General features: G+C 42.9%; 1 protein-coding gene across 2 annotated transcripts in view; it reads right to left on the bottom strand.

The window, feature by feature from the left end:
- Positions 1 to 8,608: 8,608 nt before the first annotated feature.
- Positions 8,609 to 21,781, bottom strand: part of LOC140209998 (protein phosphatase 1H-like) — a 52,924-nt gene continuing 39,751 nt past the window's right edge. For both annotated transcript variants that reach the window (XM_072278717.1, XM_072278718.1), the window contains exons 8-10: positions 18,545 to 18,652; positions 12,240 to 12,391; positions 8,609 to 9,742 (exon numbers count right to left, since the gene is read on the bottom strand). In XM_072278717.1, coding sequence (XP_072134818.1) covers positions 9,604 to 9,742; positions 12,240 to 12,391; positions 18,545 to 18,652 — 399 coding nt within the window. In that variant the 3' untranslated portion in view covers positions 8,609 to 9,603. The remainder of the gene's footprint in view (positions 9,743 to 12,239; positions 12,392 to 18,544; positions 18,653 to 21,781) is intronic.

Below are 21,781 nucleotides of genomic sequence, written 5' to 3'. Positions count from 1 at the left end.
TGGGAGCTAAAGAGCTTTGTTCCAAATATAGAGTATTTTTAAATGCTGGTTTATTAGAGGTGTAAGGTGCTCCTTCCCTCCGCTAGTTTGCAGGTCACCCTTGGCAAGGTGTAGCACCTGCTTTGCCCCCCAATCAGGGTCATGTGAAGCCATGGGAGCAGGTGATGGATATTACAAGTCCTGATTATGCCAGGCAATCTCTGAAGAGTATCCATAATGGCTGGGGATCATCCGTCCTGTAAAGACACTGCTCAGAAGGAGGAAATGGCAAACCACCTCTGTAGAAAAAAAAAACTGTGATCTGTAGAGAGACCACCATCGCCCACATCATACGACACAGCACTTAACAAATGAATGATTGATTGGATAAAGTTTCTGTTCAGAGGCCAAGTCACTGAAAGACTACAATGCAGATGTTGCAAGCAAATGGCAAGGGGGCCTTTAATGCAAGTGAACAAAACTACCAAAGTATATATGTCCTTATGCAATTATAAAAGGTCCTGATGAAAGGTCAAGTGTATTATTGTATAATCTTTACATTTCCTTATCTTAAAAAAGGATACCCTTGCCAAAGAGGGAATTCAGCATATGTTCACCGTATTGGTTTTCTGGATGGTGTTTTTGCCATATGAGGAGAGAGGGAGGAGAATAGCCCCTCAATCTCTAGGATTTAGTGGAATGAGAAGAATACAGAATTGTTACAGAGCTTAACAGGCTGGATGTGTGAAGACTGTTCTCCAGGGCTGAGGAGTCTTAAGCAAAGGTTCACGATCTCAGAAAATATGGTCGACCATTTAAAGCTGAGATCAAAATCAGATTTATTATCACTAACATATGCTTTGAAATGTGTTGTTTTGCAGCAGCAGTATAGAGCGAGGCATAAAATTACCACTAATTACAAAACTAAAGAGTGCAAAAGATGAATAATGAGTTCACAAAATAAACAGATCAGCAATCTGATGGTCAGTTCTGTCCTGCATCCAGGATAGAACTGGCTGAGTCTATAACCTTTTTCAGCTTCTTGCGGTCCTGTGCTTTACAGCCTCCATACCAGGCAGTGATCCCATCAGTCAGACCCTCCTCCACTGAATACCTGCAGAAATTTGCAAGTCTTTGGTAATATACCAAATCTCCTGAAACTCCTAATGAGCTAGAGCCACTGGCATGCCTTCTTCATGAGATTCGGAGAAAGCTGTTCACTCTGAGGTGGGGAATCTTCTTGATATTTTTTTCTCTCTCCCAGAAGTGTGGAGGGCTCAGAGATTGATAGATTTAAAGGAATCAAGGGATGGGGGACTAGTGGAGGGAAATAGACTTGAGATAGAAGAGTGATCATGAGCTTGATGAATAGCAGAGCAACCTTGAAGGGCTAAATAGCCTATTTCTGTTCCTAATGAAAACCAAAGTAAAGGCATCCGTTAGTCTTGCGAGACCATGGATCTGCGCCTGGAAAGTCTTCCCTCTCCAGGGCGCAGGCCTGGGCAAGGTTGTATGGAAGACCAGCAGTTGCCCATGCTGCAAGTCTCCCCTCTCCACGACACCAATGTTGTCCAAGGGAAGGGCATTAGGACCCATACAGCTTGGCACCAGTGTCGCCGCAGAGCAATGTGTGATTAAGTGCCTTGCTCAAGGACACAACACGTTCCCTCAGCTGGGGCTCGAACTCACGACCTTCAGGTTGCTAGTCCAATGCCTTAACCACTTGGCCACGTGCCCATAAATGAAAACCAAGGCACAGGAAACTGCAACCCTTTCATTTACTTTATTGTCGCCAAACAATTGATACTAGAGCATACAATCATCACAGCGATATTTGATTCTGCGCTTTGCGCTCCCTGGATTACAAATCGACAGTAAATATTAAAAATTTAAATTTACTACTTTACTAGAAATAATGGGATAAGAAAGGCAAATCCAGATAAGGAAATAATCAGGCAAAGGCGGAGAAATTATCGGTCGGAAAGTTGGATCTATTTCTGGCTCAATTTCATTGTTTGTGAAGTGGGTGGGCACTTAAGGGAAATATTTTAATTAATTAATTAATTATTGAGGTACAGCCCATTGAGTTGCACCATCCAGCAATCATCCCGATTGAAACCAGCCTAATTCTGGGATAATTTATAATGACCACTTAACCTACCAACCAGTACCTGGACTGTAGCAGGAAACCGGAGCACCTGGAGGAAACCGACGTGGTCACAGGGAGAACGTACAAAGTCCTTACAAACAGCAGCTGGAATGAGTAAAGGTGGGCTTCCAGAGTAAAATCTGACAATGACTGGAAAAGAATTTTTAAACTAAATGGAGAAATGAGAGGATATAAATTCCCTAACGTGTATGTGTGTGTTTTTTTAAAAGTTTGTCTACATATGTATAACATTACTGAGAGAAATCATTTTGCGTCCGGATCAACCCAGACTGCCTCAGCTGCCAGTTTAAATGGCAGTTACTATTTGCATAAGGAAATAGCTTTCTGTCCAAAAATGTCCTTTGAATTCAGTCAATAAATCTTACCTTTTGTACCATGGATTTCAAAGAAAAATTTGTTTACACAAGGTATCTTTCTTCAGGCTATTTTCCTGTGGGGAAACAATATTTCAGGTATCTTACTTCAACAGTGTTTATCAGCAGGATATTGGGCTAGGAAAGGTATTTTAGACTCACTTAAAAACGTACTTGGAGGAATCAGAATTCCTATCACTGGCACATGTTGTGCAATTTGCTGTTGTTTTGCAGCAGTGCATTACAATAAATGTAAAGAGTGTGAGATAAATATGAAGAGTGTGTCTTCAGGCTCCTGTACCTCCTACTTGATGGTAGCAATGAGAAGAAGCAGGAAGTAACTATACAGCAATTTGGAGGAAGCTTGGATGATTAGCAAATGTACTGTATACATCTTGGATAAAAATCGCATTCGTATTGTTTATGTATGTGACTCCCCATCACCACATTTACATCCATCCCATGAAAAGCAGTGTACAAGAAGCATAGCCAGACTATTTCCCAGGGGAAAATGGCTAAAACGAAGTGGCATAATCTTCAGGTGATTGGAGATAAAAATAGGGGGATATCAGAGAGTTTTTTGTTAAACACAGAGAGTGGTGGGTGCATGGAACACCCCGCCAGGGGTGGTGGTAGAGGACATTTGAGAAACTCATAGACAGTCACATGAATGAAAGAAAACTGGAGGTTTCTTTAGGAGGGAAAGTTTAGATTGCTTTTATAGTGGGTTGAAAGATTGGTACAACTTTGTGGGCCCAAGGGCCTCTACTGTACTGTGGTGTTCAATGTTCTCTGGTAAGTAATTGCAAAGCATGATAGTGTTGTCATTTGATTCAATGTGAGGATGCTCTTATGAAGTACTCTCAACCGGCAAATTCTGTATTCATATATCTATAGAATTTACTGCAGCACAAAGGAGACCATTTGTACATTTTCTTATGATTACTGCACACTTAGCACCGTGACTTTGCAATTTTCCTGTTCCCTTTTTGGAGAGCTTCTATAATCCTTTCATGCAGGGGTTACAGCCTCAAAGCCTAGAATTGAAATGATAGTTCCATAATTTTGGTTAAGCCGGCGGGTGATGAATCATTTTAATTTGCTGTCCCAGTGGGCTGTGGGGACTCAGTTACTGATTACAGTTAAAGCAGAGACCAATAGATTGCTTGCTATGAGAGCAGCCAAGGGATATGGGGAAAGGCAGGTAGCTGATGTTGAGATAGAAGATCAGCCGCTTTTTATGGATTGCTTAATAGCCAAAAAGCCAAATGGCCTGCTCTTTTTCCAGATTCTTTTATTCTTAAGTTCTTATGTGGACTCGTTTTGGAGAACTTTGAGGTTCATGTTGCAATTGTTCCTGGATGCTGTTTCTTTCTGCCCCCGCTGATTTTGAACAGTTTGATTGGGGCAATTGATGCAGATGGGGAGGCTTTGGCAAATAATGGGTCTGCGGTCTGCATTGGCTAGCAACAGGGCTCTGAACTGAACTAAGCTGACTACTGCTGGTTTAATGTTTGGTATTCTATGTGTTGCTTGCTTACTTCTTGCCGTTTGTGCAATGTATTCTTCATTTCCAAAGTTGGGTGTTTGGCATTTTTTTCAGTGGGTCCTTGGTGTTTCTTTGCGGGAGGATAAATATCAGAATTGAACTCTGTGAACATAATTTGATAATAAAGGTACTTTGAATCTTATTACAGATCATAACTTCCTGTGCAATCACTGTTTATGCATTGCATCTTCTGGAGCTTCTGTCAATCAACTTAAATCAGGGAATTCTGTTTGCAGCCCCTTCTACCATTGTGAACTGTTTCATCAGATTTAAAGATTAGCTTTATTTGCCACATGTACAATGAAACTCAGAGTGAAATGACTTGGATGAGGGAATTAAATGCAGCATCTCCAAGTTTGCGGATGACACGAAGCTAGGTGGCAGTGTTAGCTGTGAGGAGGATGCTAAGAGGATGCAGGGTGACTTGGATAGGTTGGGTGAGTGGGCAAATTCATGGCAGATGCAATTTAATGTGGATAAATGTGAAATTATCCACTTTGGTGGCAAAAATAGGAAAACAGATTATTATCTGAATGGTGGCCGATTAGGAAAAGGGGAGGTGCAACGTGACCTGGGTGTCATTATACACCAGTCATTGAAAGTGGGCATGCAGGTACAGCAGGCGGTGAAAAAGGCGAATGGTATGCTGGCATTTATAGCGAGAGGATTTGAGTACAGGAGCAGGGAGGTACTACTGCAGTTGTACAAGGCCTTGGTGAGACCACACCTGGAGTATTGTGTGCAGTTTTGGTCCCCTAATCTGAGGAAAGATATCCTTGCCATAGAGGGAGTACAGAGAAGGTTCACCAGATTGATTCCTGGGATGGCAGGACTTTCATATGAGGAAAGAATGGATGAACTGGGCTTGTACTCGTTGGAATTTAGAAGATTGAGGGGGGATCTGATTGAAACGTATAAGATCCTAAAGGGATTGGACAGGCTAGATGCAGGAAGATTGTTCCCGATGTTGGGGAAGTCCAGAACGAGGGGTCACAGTTTGAGGATAGAGGGGAAGCCTTTTAGGACTGAGATTAGGAAAAACTTCTTCACACAGAGTGGTGAATCTGTGGAATTCTCTGCCACAGGAAACAGTTGAGGCCAGTTCATTGGCTATATTTAAGAGGGAGTTAGATATGGCCCTTGTGGCTGCGGGGGTCAGGGGGTATGGAGGGAAGGCTGGGGCGGTGTTCTGAGTTGGATGATCAGCCATGATCATAATAAATGGCGGTGCAGGCTCAAAGGGCCGAATGGCCTACTCCTGTACCTATTTTCTATGTTTCTATGAAATGCATCAAGTCAAATCAGTGAGGATTGGGCCAGGCAGCCTGCAAGTCTCACCACACTTCTGCCGCCAACGTAGCACGCCCACAACTTGCTAACCCTAACCGTACGTCTTTGGAATGTGGGAGGAAACAGAGCACCCAGAGGGCACCCCCGCGACCCTGGGGAGAACGTACAAACTCCCTATAGTCAGCAGTGGGAACTAAATCCCAATTGGTGATCGATAGTACTGTAATAGTGTTTAGCTAACTACTGTAAGAAACATAAGAGGAGCACCAGGTCATATGACTCTTCAAACTGCTCAATATAAAATTAGGCTAATCTAATTCTTGGCCTTAAATCTACTTTTTTTTTAACCCAGTCCTTATAATCTTAATTCGCTTTAGTCAAAAAATCTGAACATTTCATCCTTGAATGGCAAAGTCAGGTTATTCTCATTTCTCTTTTACTGTATAAATACATGAAGGATTCAGTTTGAGCCTTACTGCTACAGTCCTTTTCCATTTGTGCAAAGTCACTGCAGATAGTGTGGACAGATTTACTCTTTCTTATTATGCTGCTGACCAGGGAATCCCTTCCATGACACCATAAGACATAGGTGCAAAGTTAGGCGTTTCAGCCCATTGAGTCCTCTCCACAATTCAATCATGGCTGATTTATTATTCTTCTTGACCCCATTCTCTTGCCTTCTTCTCAAAACTTTTGACTGACACCCTGACTAATCAAGTACCTATCAACCCTGTTTTAAATATACCCATAGCTTGGCCTCTATAGCAGTCTGGGGCAATGAATTCCACAGAGTCACCACACTCTGGCCATAGAATTTCCTCCTTATCACTGTTCTAAAGGGACGTCCTTCTATTCTGAGGCTGTGCCCTCTGGTCCTAGATTCTCCCACTATAGGAATCATCCTCTCCACGTCGACTCTATCTAAGCCTTCCAACATTCGATAGGTTTCAGTGAGATCCCACCCTCCCTTTCCTTCTAACCTCCAGCAAATGTAAGGGGCTTTCTTACAGTTCATCACAGGTAGAGGTCCCCGTATTCCTTGGGCAGTTTCAGGGACTCCGTATTTCCCTGCTGGAGATTACTGTACACTCCACTGCCTTGCCAGTATGAAAATTAAACTGTTGGCAAAATAGGATTAAGAGAGCTGGGAATCTCTCTGCCTTCCCAGGTTAGTCTGAAGCCAAAGAAAAAAGGACGGAATGGATTTATGGAGAGCAACTTTTTATTTACGTTCACTTACAGAAATTTTGCTGATCTTTATGTAAAAAATTCTTTGTTTTACGCCTATGTATCCAAGTTCAAAATTTTTGATTTAAAGGATTTTAGGTTCTCATTATCTCATCAAATCATTAACGTTTCATACACCTCCGTTGAATCAACAATACTACTGCCATTCCTTCCCATCAAATTATCAATGTTGAAGGCACTGTATTTAAGTAAATGCAACCTTACTTTGTAATTTAATCCACTTCTAGGACCAGAAATCGTTTCTAGGAACCTGTCCTGTAGCCTCTCCTGTGTCAGTGCTTCCCTTCAAGTTAAAGATGTTAAAACTGAACACAGTGCTCTTGATGTGAATCTGATCGAGATTCCATGCAGTGGGAGCATAAATTGTGCCTTGTGGAAACCAGATCCCATGGAGATAAAAGTAAAAATTACATTACCTTTTCCCATGAACTTTTGTAACTGCCCACTGGCTTTCAATGATTTCTGTACTTGGACTTTTAAATCTCATAATAGTTCTGAGCTGCTTGTCAGCAGAAAGGAGGAAGAACAACCCCTTTTCTTTCATTTATACAGCCTGTTTAACACTATGAAAATATCCTAAGGCACTTTACATCATCAAAATAAATTGTTAATTGGATCCATAGGGCGATGTTAAGAATAGACGACCAAAAACTGTGAAAGATTTTGGTTTTCGGAATTGTCTCAAAGATTAAAGTGGTTGACAGGCAAAAGCAAAAGGCAAGGAGTAAATACACCACCTCAAACATATTTCTTTAATGGCGCTTGGCTGATCTACCACACACAACATCTCAGCCATTCTAAATCTCTTGTTTCCCATCTGGCATCCCAGGATGGTGAACAAGAGCTGGAATCCTAATCGTATTTCCAGCATACCCTTAAAATTAGAATTGAGTCATTCACTGGCGATGTCAAGATTCATTTCTTCAAATAAAGAATGCTGAAAATCCAAACTGGCATCGCTGATGCAGCCCCAAAGGAGTCCCAGTGGCGGCCTTTCAAATGAGATGTTTATTCAGATCTATTTTTCCAACTCAGATAAGCATAAAACATCCCATGGCTTACTTGAGAAAGCTGGGGAATTTCCCCTGCTGTTCTGGTTGATGTTTATCCCTCAAGCAATGTCACCAAACCGTGTTAGAACCAGCATTGAACAAGCGCTTGTTGGCATTAAGCAAGATGAAAGCTCGGGGTTTGTCGTTTAATGGCAATGATCTGCTGGAGGAATTCTGGGTAAAGCAGCCTCTGTGGAATGAAAGAAATTGTCCATGTTTCAGGCCAAAGTCTTGCATCAGGACTATCGGTGCCAATTCCCTCATCCGTCCACAGATGAAGAGCAACCTGCTGAGTTCCTCTAACAGATTTTTTGTTGCCCCAGATCCTGGCATCCGCGGTCTTTTGTGTGATTATCATTTAACAGCTGGATCCTGCCTTGGCAAGTTTGGGGTTGGGGAGATGGGTGATAGGGGAAAGAAATGACTTTAGTTCCTTCTGGTTGAATGAATTCTAAGACTCTGAACTATTGAGTTGCCACTCCGCTGACTTTATATCATATGCTCCTCATTTTAAACTACTCATCCAGTCTTTTTCCTTACAATCTATATTTTTAGTAACACACACAAAATGCTGGAGGAACTCAGCAGGTCAGGCAGGATCTATGGCAATGAATAAACTGTCGCCGTTTCGGGCTGAGTCCCTCCAGCACTGTTGCTTTCGATTTCCAGCATCTGCAGAATTTCGCATGTTAACATTTTTAGTAAGTTTTTAAAGTGCTCATAGAAAAGAACATTATTCTTGCCCATTATAGTTTTTCTCTTGGACATCTTGCTCAAAGCCATATCCTGGATCTTCAATTCCTGGATATTCCAGGGGAAATCGTGGCTAGTCTAAATATACCTGTCATCTCCAGCATTTGTGTTAATGTTATATATTCACAGAGTGTCGATTGTCCCTCACTTCATAAATATCTATAAAATCCAGAGATGGCAGGTTAGTCATAATAAAGCACACAGATGAGGTCAGTTTGAAACCAGCTTTCAGGGATTTTTATTTCTACTTCAGACCTCCGGCATCCTCAGCACTTTGCTTTTGAACTTGACTATCTCAGAACAGCATGAGCACCCAGCAGGGTACTGCAACCTCATCAGTCGCCGGTCTCAGGATATATTCTGAAAGATTTAGTTCTTTGCAGAAGCTAGCGGTGTACATAAGGAATTTGTCAGCATACCTCAGTGGAAAATCTCTTCCTTAACAGTCTCAGGGTTGAGGGTTTACGCCCTGTTCCAGAGACTTGATAATCCAAACCACACCAACTCTCAGTACAATACTGAAATGTAGTCTTTTGGATAAGATTTTGAACTCAAGCCCATCTCAGGTGGATATAAACTTGAAAAACTGCAGGAGTGTGCACGTGGTTGTTAATGCTTATATTTGGTCTTGACTAAGGCTCAATAATTTGATTTACTGTACCATTTATCATATTTTCTTAGGAATTTGTAATATGCAAGTTGAGAGACAGATTTCAGACATTCCTGCACTGACTACACAACCTTAAGACACTTTGGAATGCTGTGAGGTTATGAAAGGCACTCACAAGTGCAAGTTCCTGCTTTCAAGAGGGATTATACTGTATTATACTCGTGGGGAACAACCCAATTTAAAAAGGTTATTTAGGGATGCAGCAAAAATCAGCTGTAGGAACTCTGCACAATATCATGGGGCAAATTGCCTGTTCCCGTGCTGTACTGTTCTGCATTCTATAGACTCAATGGGTCAGACAGCATCAGGGGATGGAAATGGACAGTTGACGCTTCAGGCCAAGACATTCGATCTGGACTGGTCCATTAACCAGATTGCCCATTTCCCTCCACAGATGGTGCCCGAGTTCCTCCACAACTTTGTGTTTTTTTTTGCTCCAGGTTCCAGCATACAATCTCTTGTGTTTCCATTATTCACAGACGAATAGATCCATTTTCCAGTCTTTGCAGAGCTGAAGGATTGGTCGCCCCAAAGGCCAATCACGTGTGCCCATAAAGAGGAATGACAAAGACGGATATGTCGTCGCCTGAGCCCAGCCTGTCATTTGACAATCTCCACCCATGGTCCTTCAAAACTCCGCGGGATTTCATCACCAAGTCCTGGGCTGCCAGTGTGAACCTGTGGGGAGAATTACATGGAAACATATCAGAAGTAAAGCACAAGTTGGGCACTTAAGCTATTTGGTGTTTACGCTCAACATAAGTTTCACTGCATGAATGGGAAGGGTATGGAGGACTATGGTCCTGTGCAGGTCAATGGGGCTAGACAGAATAATAGATGGGCCAAAGGACATGCATCTACGCTGAGGTACTGTACGACTTGTCCCAATTTTTCCAATGTCCCCTTCTCCTTTATAAGGTTTACATTACAACTTGATTCTAAGGACAATGTGTTAGGTGTACTTCACTCATTGTAAAATGTTTTGGGATTTCCATAAAGAAACATTTGAACTACTTGATTTGACTAACACCTAGATTTAAAAAAAGTTTCATATTTCAGTAATTCTGAATAATGACATTTTTCATTAATTTTTCTCAGCAACATTCTAAATTCAATGGGGAATAGGATAAGAAATATACAAAAGAATAAATTCATTTAGAGGGAAGCAAATCAAGCTGGATTCTCAATTTGCAAAGAAGTCTGTCAATTCAATTTGAATACCTTCCGGGAGGTTTCCATTACAATGCTGCCCACCCTACAATCCCACCCATCCACTCAATATGGCCAATATTACAAGCCCTACCCATGGTTTCAAACAGCCAACTGAAAATCAACCGAATGCTTGCAGCTCAGTTGGATGATTTTTTGGTGCTCAGCCCAATATCCTTTCACCTTACCTCAAATATTTTTATAGCTGAAAGCAGTCAATACTTTTGCTTCTCTCTCTACCAGATCCCTTGCAGTGCGCTGAAGATTAATTTGTCAGTTCCTAAATGGTTCCAGGAAAATGCTGGAGGCCTGGCAACTCTAATTACTGGTTCTATTACAGAACCTTTTAAATACTTCCACCTCATTTAAAAATGGTTTATATTACAGTCTGATTACTAAGGGCAATGTATTAGTTGTGTTTCATTAATTGTAAATTGTCTTGGGATTCTCTGCCTCAATGAAAATCTCTATATAGATGCAAGCTTTTCCTTCTCCAGCAATACTGCCGCAGAGTCCAGATAGTGAGCAGCAGCCGCATCAATAGCAGACCAACACTTGACCTCTGCATTACAAATACGAGACATTTTACCAAAACTGTACGCAAGATGAGAAGCTTCAGTTACTTGGCGAGACGTGAGATTCTTTTTGTCCCCTGAAGCTAAGGTTTGGAAGAGACTTAATTGTGGAATATTGGGAATTATTTTAATGGAATAATTAGGCAAAAGCTGCTGGCAGTGTACGGACGGTTAATAAATCACAGGACGCTTAAACAAGGAGTAGATGAGGAGAATTTTTTTTTAATGCTGAAAGCTGTTTTTATATCGTTCACAGTCCAAATCAGTAGGGGAAGCAGGTTCAATAGCAACTTTCAGAAAAGAATGAGATATGTATTTGGAAAGGATAAATTTGTTGGACTATGGGGAATAGGCGGAACTGGACTAATTGGATAACTCTTTCAAAGAGCTGGCACAGGCTAAAGGACCTCTGTCTGTTTTGTATGAATCCATAAAAGATTGTAATGACAAGGAGTGATTCAACTTTTTCCATGTTTATACTAAGCAGAGACTCATTGGCTGCTAGAATCTGATGACCACATAGGCTTCTGTTCCTTGTGCGAGTGTGCCGCAGATTGTGCTTACATGGAACGTTTGTTGTCCCAGTGGATGCTTTATGTGTCGGCTTTCTGGGTCATTATTCTTGGAATAGAGTGCCTGAGTTCAGAGAACTATGAAAAGCTTAATGGAATTAAGAAATATACCACTGAAACTTCACTCTGTTGACTAAACTGAAAGTCCAAACTGACATCCTTGATGCAGTCCTGAAGGAGTACAGCACTGCCCCTGGTGCTGAGAGATTTTCAATTAAGGCTTGTTTTTTTCCCCCATTTCAGATGGTCAGTAAAAAAAAAAACCCTATGGCTTACTTGAAAAAGCTGGGAAATTTTCTTTGATGTTCTGATCAATAGTTATCCCTCAGCTAAAGTCACCTAAACAGGTTGTTGGGGTATTAATCTATTGGTGTTCATGAGAGCCTACTGTGCTCAAATTAGGGCTTGCATTTTCTATGTTGCCACGGTGACCTACACTGCAGTTATTATGCTGCTGCTAGTAAAGCTTTTTAATACACACAGAGTGAAGAAATCTTATTTTGCTCTGTTGTTGTTTCTGTTTGTGTTGTCCTGCTGAACACTGTAAGCATGATATTTTGGTGATGGAATGTGCGTCGCAGTACATCCTTGGGCATGTTGGTTGTTAACACAAAAGGCACATTTCACTCACAAACAAGAGAACATCTGCAGCTGCTGTGTGTGCGCTTGACACGTTTCACTGTATGCTTTGATGTGCACATGATAAGTAAATCTGAATCTGAAAGATGCTGAATAAGTGCATCCTCGTTTCTAAATTTCATGTCCCGAACCTTCATTTTGTGAGAAAGACTTTGGGAAAACCATATCAATTTCACAAACCTGTTGGGGTCATCAGGATCACAGTTGGAAAGCATGCAAATGACTGTATCAGCCACCTCTCGATCTGAGACCACGTCCCACAGGCCATCTGTCCCCATCACTATAACATCATCCATACTATGCTCATATTTTTTCACATCATAAACTTTCACCTGCCGGAATAACAAAAGATTTTATTGAACAAGTTGCACAGAGCTACACTGTTTACTGCTCACTGACAGGCCATTGAAGCCTGCAGGTTCATACAACTATATATCCCACCCACATAATGCAGCCTTTGATTTCTCTTTCCCCAATGTCATTTTTAGACTCCTATCAAACACAGCTATGCAATATACCTCGTCTATTTGTGGCAGCTGCTTTACATTGTAACCACTCTGTGGATAAAGAAGTTTCTCCTGAAATCCATAATGGATTCCCTTTATGACCACTAAATATTTAATTCACTTATTTCTTAATTTGAGCGATGTGGGAATTGATGGCAAAACCTCATGGCAATGGCAGGTTTAACCTCATTTTTGTGAAGACACTTTCATGTTACTGTTAGATAGGGAATTCCAGGATTTAGAACCAGGAACAAAAAGCATAATCTTAAATGAGGGTGATATGTAAAATGGAAGGGACCTTGCACTCAGGAACGGCGCGGTAGCATAGTAGTTAGCGTAACATCCTACAACGCCAGTGACCCAAGTTCAATTCCAGACGCTGTCTGTAAGGAATCTGTACTTTCTCTCCAGGATCGCGTGCATTTCCTCTGGGTGCTCTGGTTTACGCCCACATTCCAAAGACCTACAGGTTTGGTTGGTGAGTTGTGGGCATAGTATGTTGGCACTGGAAGCATGATGATGCTTGCGGGCTGCTCCCAGCACAGCCTTGGACTGCGCTGGTCGTTCACACAAGCAACGGATTTCTTGGTGTATTTCAATGTACACCGTGACAAATGAAGTTAACCTTTGAAAAAGCAGTGGCCTTCCCCTATTCATACAGCCTGTTTTCTTCTTTCTACGTGATAGAGACGAGTGAATGTTTAGGCACACCATGAAGCTGGTTACAATAACATGGATCTTGAATATTGTTGGAAAATACTTTGCTACATAAACACGAGAAAATCTGCAGATGCTGAAAATCCAAAGCAACACACACAAAACGCTGATGGAACCCAGCGTCAGGCTGCGTGCATGGAAATGAATAGACAATTGATATTTTGAGTTGAGACGCTTTTGCAGGGCCTGCAATATTTTGGAATGTACTATTTTGTTACACTCCTGACTCACTTTCACCAGACGGTGGACTTTGGGAGTCAAGTGGCAATTCACTCACTGCAGGATATCGACCTCTGAGGTGATCTCGTATCGACCTTATTTTATGTGGATGGTCCAGTTAAGGTTTTGGCTGGGATGTTGATGGTGGGCAATCTGGTGATGTGTAGGTATCTTGGACGTCACGGGGAAATTACTTCACCCACAAATGATTACATGGCTCAGATGCAGATGTCGGCCATTTCTGAACGTTGTCAGCATATTGCTGCAAGTAGGCACACATTATCTGTGGAGCGGCACTCCAAGTCCATGCATGCTCGCCACAGATCATCCGCTGCTGCCTTCATTCCAATACACTCATTTTTAGTTGCCCTCCCCACAACTCACTGATTTACTGGCATCGTACCTCAAATTCTCCTCCACTTTATTCATTTACCTGCATACCTCTACCAAATCAGTGATGCATTACACAAATACATTCATCCACTGGCACTTTTCTCCAATTTGCCCACTAGCTGGTGGTCTGCTTCAATTCACCCATTTACTAACACAATAATTCCCCCCCCCCCACCCACCAACTATCACCCAGCTTTTGGGTGCCTTCCTCAATTCACCCATTTACTTGTGTTCACTTCTAGTTCCCTTATTTATTTGAGCTGTCTGCTTATTCTCCACTTGTGGATGCAGGTCCCCTTCTTCAAATGAGAGAAGAGTTGGCAATTGAAAATGAAAAGATCAAGAGAGGGTAAAAGGCGGAAGGGGGAGTACAAATGGAAGAGGAAGGTTGGAAATGGGAGAACAGATTATCATGGGGAGTGGGGGGGGGCGGTGAGGAATTCATGATGAAGAAATAGGCAATGGAATAACTTGATATCGTGTCAGGCCTGGAACCCAGTAAGATGCAGGCATAGGAGGCCTCTGCTAAGGACAGACTGTTCAGCATTGAAGAGTGGGAGTTCAGGAAGGACGGTGAAGACAAGACAGCTAGGGTGAAATCAGACGAGGGAGAGGAAAGAGAGACTGAGAGGGGTATTGGAGTGGGGAGAACAGAGTCATGTGGGATAGAATGGAGGTCCCTGGTGGGTATCAGAAGCCTGGAAATGGGTGGAAGTGAGTTCCTCCGATACAGAGCAGTTTATTTGGTCCTTGCCTTTCACCCCACCACCCTCCAGATCTAACACCTTCCATTGCCATCCAGGCCTTCTCTGATGGTCTTCAACATTTCATTAACTTCACATTCCCCTGCTCCCAATTCTACCATGAACATCCGGTCTCTATACATCTCCATTCTCATCAGTATAGTCTTAAGGTCTTCAATTTCATTCTTGAACAAAGACAGAACTTTTCCTTGCCCTCAAGAACTTCTCTTAAAATTCCCTCTGTTTCCTACTAAAAGCAAGTAGACACTCACATAGGCCCTAGTTATACTTTAGCCTTTTTTGTTGGCCACATGGAATAGTCCTTATTGCAAATTTTTTTCCAGCATGCCTCCCAGCTCTTTATTTGCTACACTGATCACATACCATTGATCTTGATATGAACATAGAATTCTCCAACTTCTGGTAATTCCCTCCCCTTCCCTTCCTCTATCCCTATGTCACTCTGCCCCCTCCCCCAGCTGCCCACCACCTCCCTCTTGGTTCCGCATCCTTCTACTACCCATTGTGTTTTCCCCTATTCTTTCTTCACCTTTCCTGCCTATCACTTCCCTGCTTCCCTTCCCCCAACCCTTTATCTTTCCCCTTACTGGTTTCTCACCTGCAACTGACCAGCCTTCTCCTTCCCACCCTCCCCCCGCCTTCTTTATAGGGCCTCTGCTCCTTCCCTCTACAGTCCTGACGAAGGGTTCCGGCCCGAAACGTCGACCGATCTTTTCCACGGATGCTGCCTGACCTGCTGAGTTCCTCCAGCGTGTTGTGTGTGTTACATTGATCACTGCAGTGGTGCTGCTTCATGCATTCATGCAGAGTTCAGCCATTTCATCATGTTCCCCACCCTACCCTCAAATTCACCTGACATTACTCTTCCATTTCCAGATCTCTGTATCTCTACCTCAGGAGAATGACTTGTCACTGACATCCTTTATAAATCCACTTACTCATGTAACCACCTCAACTATACCTTCCCCCTTCCTCCTGTAAAGATAACATCCCATTTTCCCTCTATTTCTCCATCCCTTCCATACCAATTCTCAAGATGAGGCCTACTGCTGTTGCTGATGGAGCCCTCACACCTACACTCAGTGGCCACTTTATTAGGTACCTTCAGTCACAGAGTGTATGTTTGTGGTCTTCTGCTGCTGTAGCCCATCCACTTCAAGGTTTGACTATGTTGTGCATTCAGAGATGTTCTTCTGCACACTACTGTGGTAACGCATGGTTATTTGATTTACTGTCGCCTTCCTGTCAGCTTGAACCAGTCTGGTCATTCTCCTCTGGCCTCTCTCACTAACAAGGCATTTTCACCAACAGAACTGCCGCTCATTGGATGTTTTTTTGTTTTTCACACCATCCTCTGTAAACTGTCGACACTGATGTGTGTGAAAATCCCAGAAGATCAGAAGTTTCTGAGATAACTCAAATCACCCTGTCTGGCGCCAACAATCATTCCACCAGTCAAAGTCACTTGGATCACATTTCCTTCCCATTCTGATGTTTGGTCTCAACAACAACTGAACCTCTTGACCACGTCTGCATGCTTTTATGCATTAAGTTGCTGCCACATGATTGGCTGAGTAGATATTTGCATTAACAAGCAGGAATACAGTTGTACCCAATAAAGTGACTCTGAGTGTATTTCCTGCATTTCCTGAACATCCGCTCTGATTCACCACCACCACGCCTGTCTCCAGGCATATCAGCAATGCAGTTCCCTCAGTCTACATCTATCTCCCCAACAGCCTCTGCATGCATTACCTCACCCCTGTTCTCTAAATGTTTCACTTAAAGGCTCCTCATTTTCAATTGTCCAGTTTATTGGTGCCCACCCACCAAATATCCATCTTCAACAGGACTTTCAAACAAGAATGGAATCACAGATGTTCTCAGGCTCTCTTGTGCCTTTCCAGGGAGTTTCCACGTCTGCAGATCATGAGCTTTGTTCTGGTATTTCAGCGGAGAGGTGGACTGTTGCCAAGTGTAAGGAACACACAGTGCAGAAGACCGATCAAAAGTCCCCCACCTCCAGGAGAGTGCAGACCTTCCGACAGTATAAAATTCAACCTGAATGTTTTAGCAAAGTGCAACTGCTACTTAAAGTCCAGTCTAGGTCAAGCCCACTTCATGGCTTTCAATTGTGTCTTTGTTTCTTCTTGCACTAAGATCTTGCTTCTTGCACAGTCTATTTTTAACTAAATGGTATTTTTATATAATTTATGTTTTATATGTTGTCTGTATCTATGTGCCCGTGATACTGCTGCAAGTCTTTCAGTTTATCTGTACTTATCATCATACTTGTGCATATGACAAACTCGACTTGAATTCCTGTTTCTCTCAGAGCATCTGTTGCCCTCTGCTGGACCTTTGAATTAGAAGCAAATTGAGGCAACGGAATCAGATGTAACAGGACGGCAAGAACTTAAAAAAAGGTCATTATGGCCTTCCATGAATATCCAGATTGTCTCAGTCTAATAGGGCTCCTTAGTACTGAAATACTTGGGGTGCCACGGTAGTGTAGCAGTTAGCGCGGCACTATTACAGCATGGGGCGTTGGAGCTCAGAGTTAGCAATACCGGCGTCATCTGTAAGAAAGTTCTTCCCGTGCGCGTGTGGGTTTCCTCCAGTTTCCTCCCTTAGTCCAAAGATGTACCAGTTAGTGGGTTAGTTGGTTACTGTAAATTTCCCTGTGATTAGGCTAGTGTAATCAGTGGCTTGCTAGGCAGCACAGCTTGGTGAGCCAGAAGGGTCTGTTCTGGGCTGTACATATATAAAAAAATAGCATCCTACATTACTGTTAAGTCCATTAAATGTAAAGGGGTGTAGTTCTGGGGTTGAGTTACCCAAGTGGTCTCTGAAAAAAAAACAGATGCTGTCCATTCAAAAAAGATCCTTCTGGGCCTTGCTCTCCATCTCTTCTATCCCAGAGTCTGGCCTCCACAGTCTTCCAGTAACCTTTCTTCCCCTACTTTCTCTCCCCCCCCCCCACTACCCCTACACTCCTCTTTCCCTCCTCCTCTCTGGGTATCCTTCCATTCCCCTTCTTGCATCCACAGCACCCTTTTTTCTACCTCTTTCTGAAAGTAGCTGTACTTTGCCTCCCCTTTCTTCAGCAGCTCCTCTTTGCTCCATCCCCAGACACCCACCATTCCCTAGAATCCCACCTTTGTTCCTCTTATAACCCCAGCAGCCCTCCTTTCCTCCCTTTCCCCCACTTGCCCTCTTTTCTTCCTTTTTCACACCCCACTCGTCCCACTTGCAACCATTGCCCTCTCTTTCCAGACTCATACAAAGAACAAAGAGTAGTATAGCACAGTACAGGCCCTTCAGCCCACAATGTTGTGCTGGCCCTCAAACCCTGCCTCTCATATACCCCCCCCCACCTTAAATTCCTCCATATACCTGCCTAGTAGTCTCTTAAATTCACTCTAATAATCCATCCAGAATTAATGAGCTCCTATCGGGACTGATCAAGCCTGTTGCTGAGTGGGATGGCAGGAAAAAGGACCTGTCTTAAGTAAACGGGAGAGATTTTCAAAATGCAGATGGTGGACAAGTGTGATACTATTTGTGGACATGATATGTAGTCAGAAATCCACATTCACAGTTTGGCTATCAAATCAATATGCAACCAGAGTCTGAAATTTCCAAATGTTAAAAAGCAGAAACCCCTGGGTTTGAATAAAAGGGAAATTCCAAGTATTTCTCACAAGCAAAGCCAACATTGGAATTCACCCCGTTATTTTGAATCCCTGCTCTGCCTCGACTCAAGTAAGTACTGGACACGATGGGGGGAGTTTCAGATTCTCTTTATATATCTACCGAGTAACTCTGAGGTAGTTATTTCCTCATACAATTAGTATTATTGACAGCATCTATCAATAGCTCTCACCTCCGGCATGCAGGACAAGAAAGGTTTGATGTGGATGTTGGAACAATGAACCTTCAAATCGTGATCTCCCAGTCCTCGAGTTACTCCTATTGTTGCCATAACACGTGCCTGTTGAGAGAGTCAGTAATTCACAGATAATCGTTACTGAAAAGTTAAAGCAATGGGGCCCAGGCTTAAGAGTGAAAAATGACCCGATATTTATGTGCCGAGTCAGATGAAAAAGATTAAGGTGTTGAGGCTGAGGCCAAAGGATGAATCAGTGTTCAGCTCACTACATTGTAAAGCATTACTCGCTTCAGTGCTGAATTGACTCTCAGCTGTGGCCTGCAGCCATTGGGCTCCTGTATCACCTTAGTGCTGAACTGACTCTCAGCTGTGGCCTGCAGCCACTAGGCTCTTGTGTTACCTCAGCACTGAACTGACTCTCAGCTGTGGCCTGCAGCCATTGGGCTCGTGTTACCTCAGCACTGATTAACTCTGCAGCTGTGGCCTGCAGCCACCGGGGCTCCTGTTATCTCAGCACTGAACTGGCTCTGTGGCTGTGGACTCACTCTCAGAGACTCCATGGTTCAAAGACAATCAATTGTCTTTGTTTCCCCCATTTTGTAAACTCTAAACTGATTCTTACTCTCGAATAATCTAAACAGAGCATTTTAATGTGGACACAAGGAGCTTCAGGTAATGACCTGCTAAACCTGAGACCATTAGCTATTTATTATGTAAAGTGTCAGACCTAACAAAGAAGTAATCTGTAATCTCGTTAGACTCAGTTTCTGGGTTATTTAGATTGACTGATTTGGACCAGTCAGAGTTGAAAGGAACAAATACATGAGGTTAGGGGGCATAAATATAGAACAATGTTGGTTGTAGCCCTGGACTAGAGACAGTAAGAAGGTGACCCAGGTAGGTCAGGTGACTTTGAGCAAAAGGATGGAGTTCCATCAATTCAACTGATGAGGAACATTAAAATAGTCACGAAATCCATATACGTAACGGCAATAATTCCCCAGCAACCAGAGGCCAACCGTTGCAGATGAGGAGGACTCCCATGGAAACGTGGAGATCGGGACCACGAGGAGTGCCTGGCCAGCGTAGTCACCTCTTCTAGATAATATCCTTTCTCTTCATTGACTGTCCATAAGGTGTCAGGGAATTCTAGTGGGTGTGCACACAGGTAGTTAGTTTGTGAACCCACATGCTTTTATTTGAGACAATAAAGGTTACTTGTCGGTAAGTACAGATTCTCTCTGTGCCCCTCTGATCATTATTACAAGGGTAGAACTTTGTAACAGAAATAGTTCACAGTTCACAAAATGGGGGAATCAAGGACAATTGGTTTGTCAACTTCCCCATCCATAATTCATTCAAATCCACTAATTTGTAGACTCTAGTTCTTTTTGTCTACTTTCCCTGTCCCTGATTCATTCAAATCCACTAATTTGCAGACTGTAGTTTTTTCTAGCCAACCACTTGTACAGTTTGTTTTTTTTTGCACATTGGATGTTTGATAGCATTTGTCATGTAGGGTTTTCCGTGGATTCTGTTCTGGATCTTTGTTTTGTGGCTGCCTGTGAGAAGATGAATCTCAAGGTTATACAGTATATGGTATACATTCTTTGATAATAAATTTACTTTGAACTTTGAAGTCAAAGTAATTATCAAAGTCCGTATGGAATATGTTGTCATAAACTACCTAGAGAATCATTTTCTTGCAGGGATTTGGAGAAAAATAACAAAAAAGAATAGAATTTATGAAAAATTATAAATAAACAAAGACTGAAAACCAGGATACAAAATATGACAAACTGTAGAGTCCTTGAAAGCAAGTGTGCAGACTTTGGAATCAGGTCAGAGTCGTGGTGCACGAGGTTATCCGAGCTGGATCAGGAGCCTGGTGGTTGTAGGGTTCCTGAACCAGGTGGTGGAGGACCCAAGGCTGCTGTACTTTCTGCCCGGTTGTCGTATTGAGAAGAAAGCATGGCCTGGATCGTGGGGGTCCTTGACGATGGACATGGCTTAGTGAGGGGGAGGGCTTTGCCTGTGATGGACCACTTTCTGTAGATTATTCCATTCCTGGGCATTGTTGGTTCCATACCAGGCTGTGAAGCAACCAGTTGGTATACCCTCCACTGGGCTTCTATAGAAGCGCTGTTGTGCCTTCTTTGTGATGACACTTAAGTGCTGGTCGCAGGACAGATCTTCGGATCTGAACACAGAACATAGAATTCTACAGCACTTTACAGGTCCTTTGGCCAACGATGTCGTGCCCACCATGTAACCTACTCTAGACACTGCCCGGAATTTCGCTTTCTATTTTTCTAGGCTCCACGTACCTATCTAAGAGGCTCTTAAAAGACCCTATTGTATCCACTTCTACCACCACCTCTGGCAGTGCATTCCATGCACCCACCACTCTCTGTGTGGAAGAATTTACCCATGACTTCCCCTCGGTACCTATTTCCAAGCATCTTAAAATTATGCCCCCTTGTGTTAGCCATTTCAACCCTGGAAAAAACCTCTGACTATCCACACGATCAATACCCCTCATCATCTTATACACTTCGATCAGGTTACCTTTCATCCTCTATCTCTCCAAGAAGAAAAGGCCAAGTTCACTCAACCTATCCTCATTAGGCATGCCCTCCAATCCAGGCAACATCTTTGTAAATCTCCTCTGCACTCCCTCTATAGTATCCATATCCTTCCTGTCATGAGGTGACCAGGACTCCAAGTGGGGTCTGACCAGGGTCTTATATAGCTGTAACATTATCTCACGGCTCTTGAACTCAATCCCATGGTTGATGAATGCCTTTTATCTGGAGGAAATTTTACTGTGTGTATTGCTCCTCAACACTTGTGGCTGGCCATAGTTTTTACAGACAACTGAGTTCTCTAGGTGAACCGAAACCTGTTGTTATTCTGACACTGATTCAGGACTGAGAGTGTAGAGGGACGACAGCCAATGTATACATGTGAGGGGAATGGGCGAGACAGAGGCTGGTGGGTGTTAGTGGAATCAGATGGAAAGGTGAATCAAAGGAAGAGAATCACAGGTAGACAGGCAAGTAGGTGCAGAGCAGATGGAAAGACAAGATTCTGCAAATGCTGGAAATCCAGAGTAACACACACCAAACGCTGGAGGAACTCAGAAGGTCAGGTAGCATCTATGGAGAGGAATAAACAGTCGATGTTTCGAGCTGAGACCCTTCATCAGGACTGGAAAGGAAGGGGGAAGAA

Source organism: Mobula birostris, chromosome 14, assembly GCF_030028105.1.
Source record: "Mobula birostris isolate sMobBir1 chromosome 14, sMobBir1.hap1, whole genome shotgun sequence".
Classification (NCBI taxonomy): Eukaryota; Metazoa; Chordata; class Chondrichthyes; order Myliobatiformes; family Myliobatidae; genus Mobula; species Mobula birostris.
Note: the sequence above shows the minus strand (reverse complement) of the source record. Positions and strands in the feature narration are given on the sequence as shown.